This window comes from Anolis carolinensis, chromosome 5 (assembly GCF_035594765.1).
Source record: "Anolis carolinensis isolate JA03-04 chromosome 5, rAnoCar3.1.pri, whole genome shotgun sequence".
Taxonomy (NCBI): domain Eukaryota; kingdom Metazoa; phylum Chordata; class Lepidosauria; order Squamata; family Dactyloidae; genus Anolis; species Anolis carolinensis.
In genome coordinates, this window is record NC_085845.1 from 144,137,850 (window position 1) to 144,156,264 (window position 18,415).

At 36.8% G+C, this 18,415-nt stretch overlaps 1 protein-coding gene across 2 annotated transcripts in view; it reads left to right on the forward strand.

Moving 5' to 3' along the window:
• Window positions 1-18,415, forward strand: part of pnpla8 (patatin like phospholipase domain containing 8) — a 37,516-nt gene that overhangs the window by 695 nt on the left and 18,406 nt on the right. For both annotated transcript variants that reach the window (XM_003221199.4, XM_016993854.2), the window contains exons 2-7: window positions 2,342-3,515; window positions 5,508-5,657; window positions 7,226-7,377; window positions 10,453-10,547; window positions 13,198-13,369; window positions 14,801-14,858. In XM_003221199.4, coding sequence (XP_003221247.1) covers window positions 2,424-3,515; window positions 5,508-5,657; window positions 7,226-7,377; window positions 10,453-10,547; window positions 13,198-13,369; window positions 14,801-14,858 — 1,719 coding nt within the window. In that variant the 5' untranslated portion in view covers window positions 2,342-2,423. The remainder of the gene's footprint in view (window positions 1-2,341; window positions 3,516-5,507; window positions 5,658-7,225; window positions 7,378-10,452; window positions 10,548-13,197; window positions 13,370-14,800; window positions 14,859-18,415) is intronic.

Consider the following 18,415-nt stretch of genomic DNA (forward strand, 5'->3'; position numbering starts at 1 on the left):
GATTTTAAAGTAGATATAACTGATTTTAATGTTTGTGTATATTTATAATAACAGTAGAGTCTCACTTATCCAACATTCGCTTATCCAACATTCTGGATTATCCAACGCAGTTTGCCTCCCGCCCTGATCCACAGCTGTTTCTCTGGGCAGGAAGCAACTGAACTTTTTATGGATTTAGTTTCCAACAATGTTGCTACTGAAAGTTCATTTTATGCAGTTCTATCTTTATTTGCAGTCAATTTGTTAGTAGCCAATGGTTTTTTAGTCAATGTTTTCAATATATTACAATGTTTTGGTGCTAAATTCATAAATACAGTAATTACTACATACTGTTACCATGTTCTGGACTACCTTTTGTTGATTTGTTGTAAAACATGATGTTTTTGGTGGTTAATTTGTAAAACCATAACGTAATTTGATGTTTAATAGGCTTTTCCTTAATCCCTCTTTATTATCCAACATTTTCGCTTATCCAATGTTCCGCTGGCCCGTTTATGTTGGTTAAGTGAGACTCTACTGTATTTATGTCCTGGCATGGAATGCTTGCCGTATATATGTTGCGCTCGGGGTGAGAAGGACAGAATATAAATGTTTTAAATAAATAAATACTGTTACAGCTATTCAAATACAGTAGAGTCTCACTTATCCAACACTCACTTATCCAACGTTCTGGATTATCCCAACGCATTTTTGTAGTCAATGTTTTCAATATATCGTGATATTTTGGTGCTAAATTCATAAATACAGTAATTACTACATAGCATTACTGCGCATTGAACTACTTTTTTCTGCCAAATTTGTTGTCTAACATGATGTTTTGGTGCTTCATTTGTAAAATCATGACCTAATTTGATGTTTAATAGGCTTTTCCTTAATCCCTCCTTATTATCCAACATATTCGCTTATCCAACATTCTGCCGGCCCGTTTATGTTGGATAAGTGAGACTCTACTGTACAATAAATAAAAACTATTGACAGTATATAAACAGCATATTACTGTATATTAATTTGTGGGATTGCTGTGAGTTTTCTGGGCTGTATGGCCATGTTCCAGAAGCATTCTCTTCTGACGTTTCACCCACATCTATGGCATGCATCCTCAGAGGTTGTGAAGTCTGTTGGAAACTAGACAAGCGAGGTTTATATATCTGTGGAATGTCCAGAGTGGGGGAAAGACCTGTCTGTTTGAGGCAAGTGTGAATGTTGCAATTGATCACCTTGATTACCATTGAATAGTCTTGCCAAGCTTCAAGGCCTGGCTGCTACCTGCCTGGGGGAATCCTTTGTTGAGAGGTGATTAGGTGGCTCTGATTGTTTCTTGTTTGGACCCTAACAACTACAATGTCAGACTACACAGAGAAGCCATTGAAATCCACAAGCATATGGACAGTTTCCACAGAAAGGAGGAAACCATGAAAATAAACGAAATCTGGCTACCAATATTTTTAAAACCCTCTAAAATCAAAACAGTAAATAAAGAACAACACTCTGAAAACAAGGGAATTCCAGACTCACAGCAACCTCGTGATTCTGGCCATGAAAGCCTCGACAACAGAGTATTAATTTGTGTTGTCAATAAAGAAATTTTGAAAAAAACGAATTTATATAATCATAGATTATCTGCTTTGATAATCTGAATTATATGACAGTGTAGATGGGCCTCAATTCACTGATTCAGGTTTCCATGCAACTGTCTGAGGCTTGAAAATGTTGCCCCACCCTACATTTTTCCCAAAAATGAAACCTTGATGTGGTCATTTTGTTACTAAAATTATGATTGTTGACATCACACCTTTTCTGTCTTAATATCGACTCAGAGCAGCTTACAAGGTTAAATGTCTGTAAAACCAAAAACATCTAAAACATATCTTATATAAAGAACTGCATTTACTGTGCCATTGTACAGACCTATATTAAAATGAGAAAAAGATTCTTTTTTAGTATAAATAACAATATAAGCTGTTTGAGTCCACTGATTCAGTTTTCTACAGATTCAAGTATTCAAGACTTGAAAATGTCGCCCCTCCCAATTTTGTTTTCCAAAAAGCAAACTTTGATATTGCTATTTTCTATAAGGACTGTATATAATGGGGCTTGAACATTCATGGATTTCCAGGAACCAAATCCAGCAGTTTTACTAAATACATACAAGCTTATCAATAGTAATAATGCTTTCCTCCCGCCATCATCAGGGTCTTACATGGCTAAGGATGACATTATTTTAAATATAATGAGTTGCTTTGTAAAATAACAGTTGTTCCCAGAAAACACTTGTTTGCATGTGTCAATAATATTTTGTTCAATAAGCCTAATGTTCTCCTTCCCCCCTTTCCTTTTCCAGGTAACATAATGAATGATGTTTCTTCTTAAAATAAAGTTTCAGGAGGGGAGTGACTCATGGACAACTTCAGGATTTATTAGTAATGTCCCTTCGGTTACCTTTGGGAAAATGTATTTATATAGTAATTCCTAAAAAAAGCCTGTGGGGTAAACAAACAACCAGGCATCTGTACTATTTGTACAGACCAAAGTTTTTTTGGAGACTAAGTCATGCTCTTCCGCTTAGAGTTTTACACACAAGCAAAACATGTTGCAAAGGGACCCGAGGCAAAACCTGGTGGAGTGACACCCATCTTAATTGTTATGCTTTTGTATATAACGCAGTTTTGAAACTTAGCACTTCTAAGGAATTGACAAAAACAAACAGTCGCATGTCACGTTTCAAGAACACTTTAGAATCTGTCTCAAAAGCTGTGTCTGGAACTCACAGTGAGCTGGTTTCACGGATCGCTCGCCTGAAGCCGTATTCTAGTATCTTGAGCAAAGCGGTTGAAAATGATGGCAAAGGGAATCGCTTTCTTACGAACGCAGAAAATGATGGCCAAGCTACTGATAACAGAAGTCAAAAAGGCTACAATGACAGTTTAGACGACAAGAATTCTGTGTCCACAAGTGGAAGTTTGGATTCTAACGGTGCTACTCAACGCTCTGTAAAGGATCTCGCAGACGTAAAAAATAGTCTTTTTCATGTTAGCTATTTTACTACAAGCTTTGGAGAAACTTACAACTTTCTAGCCAATCACATCAACTGGTACTTTAGTACTGGAGGCATGGCTCAAGGAAAACAAGGAGATGCCTCTCCCCCGAAACCACAGGATCAGGAGGGAAGGACACCTATTTCATCAGAGGATGACATACTAAGTAACGAGAATAGGATGGATGCAGTGTCTGCTTTAATACCTGCAGCACAATCTCCGGATGCTGAGAAGGCCAGTGTTGCCACTCCAATTTCCAGCAAAAAGAGCATTACAAGTTTTCTTTCATATCCTACCAATAGCGTACAGGCCTTTGTGGATAGTTACATTGGAGGTCTGGTGCCCAAGTTACGATCTGACCCCAAAGCTGCCTTGCAAGAAAAGAGCAAAACACAGGATCAGGAGGAGATGATGAAAGATGATGAGGAGGCCAAGCAGGCAGAAGAAAAGGAAAAGAGGTTATCTCTACAAAGGGAAAAGGTAAGTCAATCTTTCTCTTTCTCTATTTTAAAAATCATGAAGTAATTTTTGTTAAGAGACACAATACATATGAGCCAGGGGTATCTAACAGAAACAGATTGCAATATTGCGCCCCCCTAATGTTGGGGGAGGAAGTTATCCATTTATTTTAGTGCTTGGCATATAGACTGTTCGGGTGGGAAACTTACAGTCAAACTCACCTAAAAATGATGCAGTATGGTAGAAATGTTTGATTTATTGTGGAAAATGTGCAGTGTAACATAGGAAAAAATATAACAACTTGCTTGAAATAGTTTTCTATTTAAATATAGTAGTCGGTGGGCCTTTCCACATGCATTCACAAAACGTGATGCCTGTGCATATCTGTCACATCAGTTGTGACACAGCAGCAACCTGTGGACAGAAGCTGATCCATTATTGTGTGATGCAGAAATGTAGGTGTTGCACCTGTCACCACAGATGACTGATTTCTCACAAACCTGAATGAGGATACAAGGATTTTGTAATAATTTCTGGAACAATATACATAATGCATGTATGTATTATACAATAACACATGAATTAACCACTATAAAATTCTATACAATACTCCACCACTAAATAGGACTCCTGTCAGGAAGTGAAAAGTATTCTCCTCACCTTTGTATATCTTTTGCCTTCATTTTTATTTGCACCCCGAAGGTGTAAATCAGACCATAGAAGTAACAAGTATTTTGTTTGCTTACTTCCTCCATATTTATTTCTATACCTTAGAGACGAAGTTAAGGTGGCTCTACATTCACCTTTTCTCTCGGCTTATTGGGAGTGGCATATGGTGAATCAGCCCCAGGACAGTTTTGACCACCAGACTCCCCTGGTGCTGTGGAGGCAGAAGGGAATCTTGACTTTCCAGCAGTACTGAACCTAGTTTGGCTCCATCAGACAGCCATCCTTATTGACCCCCTTCTGTTGCGGTGGCCAGTGGGCACGACATGGTTATGTCCATGTCTTGTTGTCTGAAGAGATATCAGCTAGGGTGCCAGGAGGGATCCCCGCCCCCCTTTTCCCTCCTTCCTTCTCCAATTATCTTGTCGCTCTGGGTGGAGTCCCTCTAGGCCACTAGCATGTTCCATCTGCTGGGTTCTATGACAAAAGTGTCCTGAACCCAGGGAATACTGGATGAATGTGGAAACAGTTGTGGCTGGTCCCATCAACTGTCCCAACTGCTTACATGGGCCCGATGTTACGGCTTGCTCCAGATTCCCGGAGAGAAAATGGAGCAGCCCATGACTTTTGTTAATGCACTTCAAGACCACAATAATCCGAATCAGCTATGTCAGTCAGGCCACCACTGCAAAGTTGGTTTGCCTCCCCCCTTTTGGGATAACAGATCACTATAGATGTGCCCTTGGTCTTCTTAAGTCATGATATGTGATTAAAACCCTTGTGTAGGAAAATAAAATTATGAAAATAACTACGGTATTTGATTTTAAAACTCATGTTTATTTCTTTGTTTAATTCTGGTCATGAAAGTTTGTCTTCTAGGTCCTTCAATTGGAATTCTGAGCATTTTGTACAGAAATAAGCAAATATAAATTAATATCACTTGGAAAATTGCACAATAAGGCATTAATTGTGGCAAAAACTTTGACAAACTCATTTTCATTTTATGAGATCAGTGAAAGGATAATCTAACCGTATAAGCATTTCTGCTTTTGGGTTGTTGTGTGTTTTCTGGGCTGTATGGCCATGTTCCAGAAGTATTCTCTCCTGACATTTCACCCACATCTATGGCAGGCATCATCAAAGGTTGTGAGTTATATACACAGCAATCCTGTGGGTAATGAAAGCCTTCGACAACACATTTCTGCTTTTTTTATAAAGGAAAACAGCCAATTGTTTTGTTTAAATGGGTGAGATAATGTGTTAGACAAAGTGATCGCTGGCCATGAATTCATTTCTTTAAGTAAAATAATGATAGATGTTTTAAATAAAATGTATCTGTTTTTCTAGATAATTGCAAAGGTGAGTATAGATAACAGAACCCGGGCTTTAGCCCAAGCTTTGCGAAGATCATCTAATAGAAGAGTCTGTATCAACAGGGTGGAAGAACTGACATACCATCTCTTGGAATTTCCAGACAGTAGAGGAGTTGCTATTAAGGTAAACACTAATGACTGTGAATTACAGGTACAAACAAATGAATGGAATTACAATTACGCAACAAGTTGCTGTCATTCTGACAATAATGCTTCATAGAAGTACCTTTTATGACATAGAATCATATGTTGTATTGAATCATGTTGAAACCTGATGCCGAACATCAAGGTTCAATGGTTTTTATATCTACTCAAGCAAGGTCTAGTTTCACATACCCCTCTGCAAATGGTTTATTCCTTCCTCATCAATGTGCTAGGTCAGGAAAAGACATGAGAGAGAGAGAAGGGTTATCTGGTTACCTCACATGCTGACCTCAACATTGTACACTGCCAGTATTTGTCCCTCCATCACTACTTGGAAATTGTAGAGATATTTCTGTTGCAATGCCAGCAGAGTTGTGTACTATTCTAAGGACACAGGGCTCTATTATATGCAAACTTAAAAGACTTTCAAAGATTTTTTGATTTTATTGCATCATCTACAATACCCTTAATAATTCTGCGTTCACTGCAACTTTTCCCCAAAGTCACCATACATAGGTAAAACAGGAAATAGCTAAATGTATATTTATTTATAAAATCTTCATTACAGATATTTACAAAATATTCTCTACATGCTATATACAGGCAGCCCCCAAGTTACAAACAGATAGATTCTGTAGGTTTGTTCATAAGGTGAATTTCTAAGTTGGAACAGGTCCTTTTTTAAAGTGTAACTCCAGCCTCTATCTATCTATCTATCTATCTATCTATCTATCTATCTATCTATCTATCTATCTATCTATATCTATCTATCATCTATTTAAGCAAGCTTTGGATAGCATAGGGAAGGGTAATAAACACCTCAGTGATGTTTGTTTTGCTATCTGTGCCCTTGTTCAGAAGATTTCACTTCACTTTCTGTCCCTGTGATAATTGGTGTGGAAACAAGGATAAAGTGGTGGAGACACCTTTTCCCCAGGATAATTCTTTCAGGAGTGAATTTCCTTTCTGAGGGGTACATTTCTCTCCCTGTTGTCTCACCCCCCTTCTTAATTATGAACCCCTGTTTGTAACTAAGATATTTTAAAGTTGGATGTTTATTATTTGGGGGCTGTCTGTATCTAAAAGTATAAAATGTATCCTATAATATATAATTTAACCTAAGTTTTATTATTTCCTATGTATGGACACTTTTGGGACAAAATATTTTACAGCATATTTACAAAATATCTCCTACATGTTGTATATCTGAAGGATAAAAATATAAAATAATATGTAATAGAACATGTGAGCTTGTTATTTTTTCTTAGATATGGAGACTTTTGGAACAGTCTGTATTGATATTTTCAAAAAATAAGCGAGTCTAACAGCTGGATTACTGAAGGCTGATTTGGATGTCATTTCCTGAAAAAAGTATATAGTATTGCAGATTAAATATATAAGATGTTTGAGGAGTTTTTAATTAATACGCTCCCATTTTATCTTTTTATGTCAAACCATCCATTACATCTACTTTCATTTCTTTTCAGAGTAGAAATGTCAATGAAATTGGCATTTTGGCTTCATTTACAATGTGTATTGCATTTCTAGGAAAAAATCATTCCATGCTTATTGCGGCTGAGACAGTCAACTGATGAAGCTCTTCAGGCTGCTGTTAGAGAGGCCTTAGCTGTAATTGGATATTCAGACCCTGTAAAAGGATGGGGCATTCGCGTTCTCACCATTGATGGTGGGGGGACAAGGTATTACTGTACTTATTTTAAATTGCTTTTATCTTGATCTTCAGCTATATAGGCTTCCAGAGTGATTTACATAAGGTAAGGCTGGAGTGTATTCAGCCTATGATTTAAGATTGCATAAAATTGTGTCAATACTTCTGTTTGAAAAAAATTCTCCCACTTTTGGAATCAAACAGATTCTGAGGCAACTGGCAGTGGTAGTTCTATGTTCCTAAAACCAGTGCTTTGTAGGGGAAGTTTAGGGGAGTGTTTTTTAATATCATGTCCAAACTGCCATCTAAACTAGGACTGTGCCTGCATGCTCTACTTTGGTTAAGTTACTATTGTTTATATAGCTGTTATATTTGAACTTGCTAACTCATTATTTTATTATGTACAGGCATAATTAGGAGTTTAAGATATAGTTGGTGTATTATTAAGAAAGTCATGCCCTATCCCTTGCTTAAAGATCTGAGGGCAGCCTACAATAAAACCATGAATATGTTAGTAACTAACTCTACCCATATAGTACAGTGGTTTTCAACCTGTGGGTCCCCAGGTGTTTTGGCCTACAACTCCCAGAAATTCCAGCTTGTTTACCAGCTGTTAGGATTTCTGGGAGTTGAAAGCCAAAACATCTTTGTACCCACAGGTTGAGAACCACTAGTATTGTCTTAATATTTTTTTCAGTTCATTTCATTGTTGCAAATTTTATGTTTTCCTCTTGGCTCATATATAGTAAGCCAACACACATTCAGCAGGGTCACTTTCAGCATGAAAACTAATAACTGTGCAGATAAATTACTTACCATTTTTAAAAAATTACACTTTGAACATTATTTCAGTTTCATTAAGAAAAAATGAAAGAACTTAAAAACTTCATGCCGGCCACATGACCTTGAAGGTGTCTAAGAACAACGCCAGCTCTTTGGCTTAGAAATGGAGATGAGTACCAATCCCCAGAGTCAGACATGACTAGACTTAATGTCAAGGGGAAATCTTTACCTATACAACAATTTACTGGAGATCTCCCTTCTATCATATGTACACAAGCTTTACTTCCAGTTAAACATGTAAAGTGAGTCCTTGGTATCCACTAGAGTTTGAATATGGATATGAAAATCCATGGATGTTTAAGTCCCATTATATACAATGAGTAGCCAAATGATATCCCTTACATAAAATGGCAACATATTTTCTTTGTGGATTTTAAAAAAATATTTTCAAGCTATGGATGGTTGATTCCATGGATGCAGAATCCATGTATGTTTCATCCACAGATTCAACCATAAGATTAAACTGTCAACCTTTAGGCACTATGTTACACTAACATTCAGATACTTAGTCCATGTCATGTGACAAGTGTTTCATGGCACAGCACACAATTAGTGATTACCATAATACTGCACTTGAGCCTTGTTTCTGAGTATGTATTTTGTGCTATGACATCCACTCATGACAACCAGTCACTCAACACTGCAATTACACACCTATTAACATCACAATCAGCCAAGCATGTTGCTGTAAAGTTGCCAGGAGGTTGAATAAAGTTCAGGCTTTATCTTGATAAATAATTGAATTGCAAATCTTGTTTGTACTACTCCTTACAATCAGATGTCTGGGATGGATGTACTTCTGGGAGCTGTGCATTCTGACCATTTGTATCTTGTATTTCCTGTAATTACCTGTTTTCACGTGGATCACCTATGTGCTGACTATCATTCAGCTTGGAACTGGTTTGACAGAAAACAGTTTCACTGCACAGGCAATTAGATTGTCATGCCAGGAACTGGTTTGTGGTCAGGACATTGGTCACATTGCTCATGAAACCTGCCCTCAAATCAGTCTGTAGGTACCTCCCTCCCCCATGTCCTACAGAGATGTGCATCTGTGATACAGAGGCATTTGGGATGTAAAAAAGGGAAAGTGACAGTTGAGAGTGGAAGTGATGAGTTACTCCTCCCTGGAGATCAATTAGCCCCTTGCTTGGCAGCAGTGCCTTTAAGGCACCTTTAGGTATTTCATTCTGGATTTTGTAATGTACTTTAACAGGGATAGGTGTCTACAGTGTGCTCCACATTTTGCAGAGCTGATTACATGCTGGATCTGGAATACATTGGGATTTTCTGCAGCACATTTTATGGCTTGTTTTGGACATTCCTGTGCCTTTTTAAAATACACTGTATTCCCTTTATTGTATGGTGCAGTGTGCATTGGTGGTGTGCATTTTGTGGCCTCCATGATTTCCAGTCATCTTGAAACTGCATTAAATGGTCAGAGTAGATGGGGCCTTGCAGTACTTTGTAATCGCAGTTGAGCGGATGGAAGTGTTTATTCAGAAGCCAAAGTGTAGAAAGAAGGCCGTTTACCTCCCTCTCTTAGAAAGTGGATACACACACACACACATTTTATCTATGCAAATATGGTATGCTTATTATCTGCCTAGTCAGCCCTTCTTTTAGCACGTAAAATTACAATCAAGTCGACTTCAACTTATAGTCGAAGTCAATTAATGAGAGAAATCCAAGCTACCCTGTCATTGACAGCCCTGCCCAGATCTTAGACAACTAAAATTGTTTGGGCTGCATTGTTTGGCTTTCAATATTCACATTTTCAGTGGCATCACAGGGAACAATGCTGAAAACTTTGGACAATGTAATGGATACATTCGCACAAGTGACTTCTGTGAAAAAACAAATGTACATCTGAAGAAGCACAATTAAGATCCATTTGTGTAGAATTTTCTTTTGCTAATAACATGTAGGATTTAGGGCATCATATTTTCCTTATACTAGCATCCCTCAAACTGTAATATCTGTTATATGCCTTCAGGTTTACTCTTGATGTATGTCAGCTCTTTCTTGAACAGAAAATACTCAGAGGAGGTTTGACATTTTGCCTTCTAAGGCTGAAAAAGTATAGCTTGCCTAAGGTTACCCAGTGGATTTCCATGACTAAATAGAGATTTGAACTCCTCCTTCTGCAATCTTGGCTTTAACATTCTAATCACTACAGTAATATACTGGTTTATAAATAATTTTAATATCTTGGCCTTTATGTAAAAATATTTTACTTAAAGTTATTTTTAATGTATTTCAGAGGTTTAGTGGCACTTCAGACTCTCCGTAAACTAGAAGAGCTTACCGGAAAGCCTGTTCATCATCTTTTTGATTATATTTGTGGAGTGAGTACAGGTAAATATTTCTGAAAATAAACATTCCTTATATTATGTTCACAATGAAGAAAACCTTTAGCTGTGCATATGAGTAAAATACCTATGTGCCAAGTCGTGTTTTTCTGTTTTGCATGGTTGCCTTTAAAATGGGTTCTTTTTACTGGAAACTTTATGTCCTATACCATAGAATTGCATGAAAAGAGTGAAATTAAATTGAGATTTTACATTCTGCTTTGAAACTGCTGTTGCCTCTTCTGCAACTGCTGTTGCCTCTTCTGTACACTTGGGTGTCTGCCAAAGGGCACTCATGCCTATTTTACTTCTCTTCCTGGTATTTCTGGAATAATGCATGCACAGGAATGGAGAATGGTTTTTAAAACAGCTTTATGTTTTCAAAAACAGTTCATAGGATCGAATCATAAAGTCAAGGGCTGTCTGATTTAATCCCCTGCTCTGCAGGAATGCCTATATAAAACATGTCCACGAACCATCTAACCTATTTTTAAAGAGCTCCAAAGAAAGAGTTAATTAAGAGAAAAATATGACCCATTATATGTTTTTCCAGATGGAGATATTGCATTTGAAAATTTGATTTTGATGTTCTTGATATTTATGCTCATAGGCATAATAGGATAATTAGTTTCATATATAAAGACAATCCATACTTTGGGTTAGTGGATAACTTGTTAAAATGAATTGAGAGAAGGATTGCCACATTAACTTTTTTTGTCACTTATATGTTTGCCAGATGCAGCAATTAAATGCATGGTTATTCTTTCAGCCATTTCACCAGTGTGGGACAGCTTGGCTTGTGTTATCTACCTCAATACTAAGAATTTGTAAAGCAATACATGCTACAGGAAATTTTGTGCCTCCTTTGTATACTTTAATAGTTTGCTACAGTGAATGGGAAGGGCAAAAAGAAGGGGTGTTATTGTATGATTAAGAAATGTGGTCTAATCTTGAACCATATCTTATCAGTGATACAGACGACATTAAGAAGACAAGGAACTACGTGTAAGTGGGCAAGATGATGGAAATAAGGGAAGAAAGTGACAGTTGAAGACTGAACAGATAAACAAGAAAATAAGTCAGCACGCAGTGTATATAGTTCTAGTGAGAAAATGTCCACCTTGGGTTGCTTTGCTAGCTATCTCACAATGTTTATGTACTTTTTTCACAAAAAAATTTCGAATCAAAATGTCTGCCAATGACCAGTTTTTCTGCAGTGGGCCCTGCTTCTTTTGATGGGAAACCCTTTCTATTTGAAGGTTTGGAAGGGCTTTCAACGCAGGACTGGAACAAAAGGGAAAGATGTAAATAGGCCCTCGATGAAATGAAATACACAAATCACTCTCTCCCTAGTTTTAGTGTGATGTTGGCCATTTTGGGACAAAAAAATAAATCCCCAATTTGGGGGAAGAGCCCAAAATACAAAGTGTGGCCTTCCTGCCGGTGAAGGTGCAGTCCCTAACCTTTAATAGTTGCTTTCTCTTAAGTTACAAAGGTAGGAACTTGAGCAGAGAAAATAGCTGTGAGAGAATGAAGGATTAAATAGTAGAAGGAAAAAGTAGTTCAGGTGTTGACAGGGACCTTGAAGATGTACTCAATTGGACAGACATTGGTGGGATAAGAATGTTTGGTGCTTCCTTTGGAGGTAGCAGTGTATGGAAAAAAGACTCATCTGGTGGGCATTTTGAAGGCAAATGCATCTGCTTAAGTGGGACTCTACAGCAAGATTTTTTTTACCAGTCATGCTTGTGTCATACAAGACCTTACAAGTACTATTCCAGATCATGATTTCTCGATTTGACTAAAAGTTGCCGTTTTCTTAGATATTTATCCTTTCATGCCTTTGTTGAGTGGCAATGTGCCATAATGGTTTGAGTATTGTAGTATGACTCTGGGGACCAGGGTTAGAATCCCTTCTCAACTATGGAAACTCACCAGGTGACCATGAAAAAGTAACACTCTCTCAGTCCTCAGAGAAAGGCAAAGACAAATTCCCCATGAACAAATGTCACCAAGAAAATTCTTGTTGATTCACCGTAGGATCACCATAGATTGAAAGCAATATGAAGTCACATAACAATATGCTTTGGCTACATAGAAAATCAAAACTGTGCAGCTGACTGGACCTTAGTACAATATTTAGTGACTGAGAAGATATTAGCAGAGCATGAACTAATAGTTGTACAGCATACCATCTAGTGTGTCTGGGTAATGCTGCTTTTAAAAACACTAGGTGGTGCTATAAAGGAATTCTAAACTATAAATCAGTTGCATTAGCATTTACTCTTAAGAATCATAGTCCTTTTGTCCAAAAAAAAGGTCCAAATCCATTTCTTTATTTGTTTTTGAAAGGTACAATATATTTTCCATTATTGTCACTGAAAAAATACAAGATTTATGCTGATGAGTTCTTTAAACACTGAACTGTTTTTCTTAAAATCTTATGAGACATCAGCATGACAAAATTGGCTTCTAGAATCTGGCACCACCCAGATGAAGTAGAATACAATTCACATGATTTCTCTGCTGTCTTTGCATGATGAGAGTTGTAGTCCAAATATCTATAGGGTGCATGTTGGAGGAGAATACTACAAAGTATTAATTAGCTGGTGTTCTATAAAATGGAGTGTTTCACATTTATAAAAATTTATTTTCAGGTGCTATACTGGCATTTATGTTGGGATTATTCCATATCCCTCTCGATGAGTGTGAAGAACTTTATCGCAAATTGGGAACAGATGTTTTTAAACAAAATGTCATTGTTGGAACAGTTAAAATGGGCTGGAGCCATGCATTTTACGACAGTGAAATGTGGGAGAAGCTTCTTAAGTAAGTATCTAAATCATTGCCAGTTTGCATTCACCAGTGTGCAGAAAAGTAAAAAATACAGGTCAGACAGGGTTTTTTCCTCTATGTTATGCTACTTCTGTGGATGTCACAGTATTTATGTCAGCACCATTCCGCAAAATGATAGTATACAAAATAACAAGATACTCATTTTTCAATTGCTGCAGTTGTTAACATACATTGTGGCACCTATTTTTATAAATTGGTTTAGATTTAGCCTCCTTATTCTGGAATTTCGAAATTGTTCACACGGACGCTTAGATAGTAACACTTTTGCTTTCTGATGTTTTAGCGCACACAAACTTCATGCATATTTTTTAATAAAATTACCTTAAGGATGTGTATTTAGGCTTTGGTCTCATTTCAGAATAATTATATACATATATGCAAATACAAGTATTCTAAAATGTTTTAATAATCCAGTCTACTTCTGCTCCTATGCATTTTAGATAAGGGATACTCAACATGTACGTACATACACAATAGCATGTCCTTTGAATATTTGTTTCTGTTTGCGCAACCTAATGTCATTCTTTTGTGAGCCACCCCAAGTCCCTTCGGGGAGATGGTGGCGGGATATAAATAAAGTTTTATTATTATTCATTATATTATTATTTTCTCTTCTGAGGAATAAAATGGCATCTGTTTACTCACTTTATGCCCATGTATTCAATTGAGCTAAATGTTGTACTTCATCATTGCCACTTTTTGTCCATTTTGAATTTCCTGCTAAGCAGTTTTGCCCTCCTCTCCATTCTGTGATATGAACTTACATTTCCAAGGGCTAATTTTGCTTTGTAAAAAGTAAATCCCATTGTTCTTTTCTTGCCAAAAAACAAAGAATCATAAGAATGGCGTGAGGAGAGGTAGTAATTTATTGAAGTGCTTTCCGGATAGTTACAACTGATAATTCAAGGTAAAATTACAAAGGAAAAAATAAATAAAAAATTTGGAATGATTTTGAGGCAATGAAAAAATGTTTAGGTCTGCCACATCAAAAGAATAGCTATATAGGTACCCAGCATTTGATAGAAAAGGAATGAGAAAGATTTCCAAACATGAAAACCTTTACTTATCTTGGAAATGAAATAATTCTATCAAGATATTGAAAAGTTGTCCAGGATGTTACTTTACGTAATTTTATGACAGATCAGTCATTATTTGTACAAATTGTACAAGATTCATAGATGGTTCATTCCTTAATGACCGAGATGTGGATAAATGAACCCAGGCTACTGAACTGTGTGGTGAGCCACCAGTCACACAAATGTTTGCATATAATAACCTTCATCTAGCTATAAAAATGAGTGCAGGTGTCTGATTTTCACTGAATCAGGGCAGCGTTGTGACCTTATGAGGGAAGGCCTAGTATATTCAATAATCATAATGTCAACCATTTGTTCAACTTATTAGGGAAAGAATGGGATCGTCTGTTATGATTGAAACAGCAAGAAATCCCAGATGTCCCAAAGTAAGTGAATTATTGCTGGAGTTTTTCTATAATATTATTTTTACTAATCATGAGTTTGATCAGGATTTATATGTGTATGTCTGGTTTGTCTGGAATGCAATTTTAGCTCAAAATACTATAGAGGTCAGGGGCTTCCTTGGAATTACATGGTTTGTAACGGGTCATGGGAGTCACCCATGAGTAGATACCTCTCATGCTTCTTAAGAGGAGGTCCTCGTGACCTCCACGCATCAGATCAACCAATGAAGCAGGTCCCCACCTTTTGCATCAATGTCAGTTTGACAATGCAGTGTGGAGGAGGGAAGAAGTAGCTTTAGCTAGCATAATAGCTTGTAATCAAATATTTCTCAATCTAATATTTACTTCAGATCACCCATATTGACCACCAAACCCACTCAAATATCCAGTCCTCGCTTTTTGGTAACAGTGGACTTGGCTGTTACTGTATCTGAGAGTTTACTGAATTTTAGTCAGCTGCTAACATGTGACATTTAGAGATGCATCCATTAATTTTATTTGGTTATTTTAGAATGTTGAAGTGGCCATGTAGGGATTGATTCTCCAGTGTTGTAAAAACATAAAATCCATTAAATGTACTTCAGTCATAAAACCACCTTCTGTTCTACACTAAAACACCTAAAATGTTACAGCTGCTGTAATGAAACAATATCAGCAGAAAGTGAATCTATAAACATAGAAACAAGTAGCAAAGTATACATTAAAATGGCAGTAGTTAAATATGTAGGGTTAAATCCAGTTTGAATCCCAACTAAACATTGCCTGACTCTAGTAATATTACAATTCCAGGAGGTCTATTATGTTCAGGATTTAAAATTAGATTTAATCCAACTAAAAATACTTTGGAACAGAAAAAGTGTTCAAGTCCTATTTAAAAGTCAATAGTAGGAGTAATACATATTTATTTAAGAAGGGGGTTCCCATAAATGTAAAGTTCCTGCTGAAAAGTCCATGTTTATAGAAAAGTTTGAAAGCAACCAGTTCCAGGTATCAAAGTCACCTGTAATAAGTCACTACTTACAAGTAGCTTTGTTAACTGTAGCTTGTTTCACTTTGGGGTAACAATTGTGTGATTGAACTACATTTTTTAAAACAATGCCATAAACAAGAATGAGGCTGCTATATTGGTAGAACATTAAATTTTCTCACATTATTTTCAGATTTTACTTTTAAAGGACCTTTGAGAGGATTCTGAAATGATTTTTTATATTCCTTTCTCTTGCTAATTTTGGGATTTATAAGCAGTGTGACAAGTAACAGAATGAGTTGCCCTTTTGGCATTGTTATATATAACAGCAATGGATTACATATCAGATACTAAAGCAAGTAATTGGACCTGTTTGTAGACAACTTGGACCAAATTGTATAGGGCTTTATAAGTAATTACAAGCTAGTGGAGCTCATACAATTTGCCATCTAGAGTACATGTATCAATCACTACAAGCAGGTGTGAAGTTGAATATTTTATGCTACCTATAAAGGCACACCCATGTAGTGCACATAACATGCCTGGTCTAGTCTGAAGATAACTAATGCATTTATAACTGTGAGAAGATTTGCTCTTTGTACAGAACGTTTGAACTGGTGAATGAGCCTATGCAGTTCATAGCTTCTCCTTGTCTCTCATTAAACCTATGTTAAGAATGTAAATGCAGATCTCCCAAGTTGCAAACCAGGTCATACGGGTGAAATATTAATTCTTCCACAATGGATTGAACTCCCATCCAGATAATCAGATTTCCCCATGCGTTCTACCCCCTTTTTGCCCAGATTAAGTTTCATCTTGCTTAATCTGTCCCAAAGCTTTTCCAGTTGCCTCTTTTGGTTTCTATATGTGTCCTGACACAGGCTGATGCAAGACAGGCAAAACTGCATGTCATCTCTATAAAGATGTCACATTAACCCGATCCTCAGATTTTATCCTCTTGTTTTCGGGTACATTTTAAATCCCCTAAAAATTGAGAGGCAATTGTAGCACCCCAAAGCCTGCATAAAGTGTCCAGGCAGCACCCAACAGCAGTTCAGCACCTGGAAAGGGAAATTTTGCTACAGATCCAGGAAGTGCTAGAGATCTGGGAGAGCAACCTTAGCTGTTTTTTCTCCAGGTGCAAAAGTCCTACGGGTGCTGCCTCGCTACTTCCTGCCAAGCATTCTCCCTGCTGTATGCAGTTGCAGCTTATATAAAAGGTATAGTGGAGTGCTGTGTGTGTGAACCTTTTTGAACCTAATAAATTAAACATGCTTTCGTTTGAACACAGTTTTAAGGCAAGTTATCCCTAGCTAATTAATGTAGCTTTAGAAAAATGTATCCATGAGTTATCTTTTGTCTGTGCAATTATCATTTCTAACAGCTGTAGGGGCAGAGGATCTTGTCCTACTTTGTTAAGTACTGACAAGCAGTGGCTTATGTTAGCAACATTCACTGCTGATATATTCAAGTCATAGGAATGATGAGTGTTACGCCAATTCAATTCTTCACATGAGAATTCTATGATTTTTAAAACTATTGAACAAAACTATTTCATTTCTAATTGTGCAGATAGAGGAGAAAGTACACTAATAGATAAATGCAGGCTTTTTGAATGTTACTTCAAACAAAGGAAAGCCTGAAAGAGGATCCAAATAGATATATATGCCCTTTCACTTGTTAAGAGTGTCAAGGTATTATTTGTTGAGCTGTAAGTGTCATTATATCAAAGCACATTTCTAGGGGTAATATTCTTGGAAGGGTAGCATGTTAACTCTCATCTGTATCTCTGAAATGCTTGATTGTTTTGAGAAGGGATTTCTAACCTCCTGTCACTCCCATGTGCTGAGCTGTCATGAGATTTTGCTAAGAAAGCTGCACAGAGAAGTGATAGTTTCAAAAAAGCTCTTCTTGGGGGAGTGGAACAATAGTTAGTGAATTTAAATCTGGGAATGATTCATTCTGCTCTTTCAGTTATGCGACAGTTTGATTATATCACTGTTCTCTACACTGAGAAAAGGAAAAATAATTAGGATATATTTACTTTAACTCATAAACATAGTCTTTAGTGTTTACTGTATGAAGATGCTGAAGACGTAAGTACTCCTAACATGTATTACCAACATGGAATTTAATTATCTTGCAAATACAACATCTCTTTCTTAAAAGGGGAGAAATAGAAAATATTCCCTCTGAACACTTCAGAGACGATTGTCAGTTTTAAGGTTTTGATAGCTGTGATCTTACGCTTTAATTTTCAGATTCCCAACTATGGAATAAAAATAATGTGTGATTACACATTTAAAATATCTGTTTCATAGTGTTTACATACAAGACATGATCTCTGACAAATGCATAGCTGAGTGAAATGGTAATCCCTACTTCCCATAGTACCACTCCTGAAAACATCTTATCTGACACTAAAAAATTATCAAAAATATTGCCCTTTGATACATACCCCTGGAGGATGGAACATGTAAAGTACTTGAAGTACCTAAATCACTAGCTTATTCTGTCATTTAAAATTCAGCAAAGTAATTTTATTTCTTTAAACAATTCTGAGTGATCATCA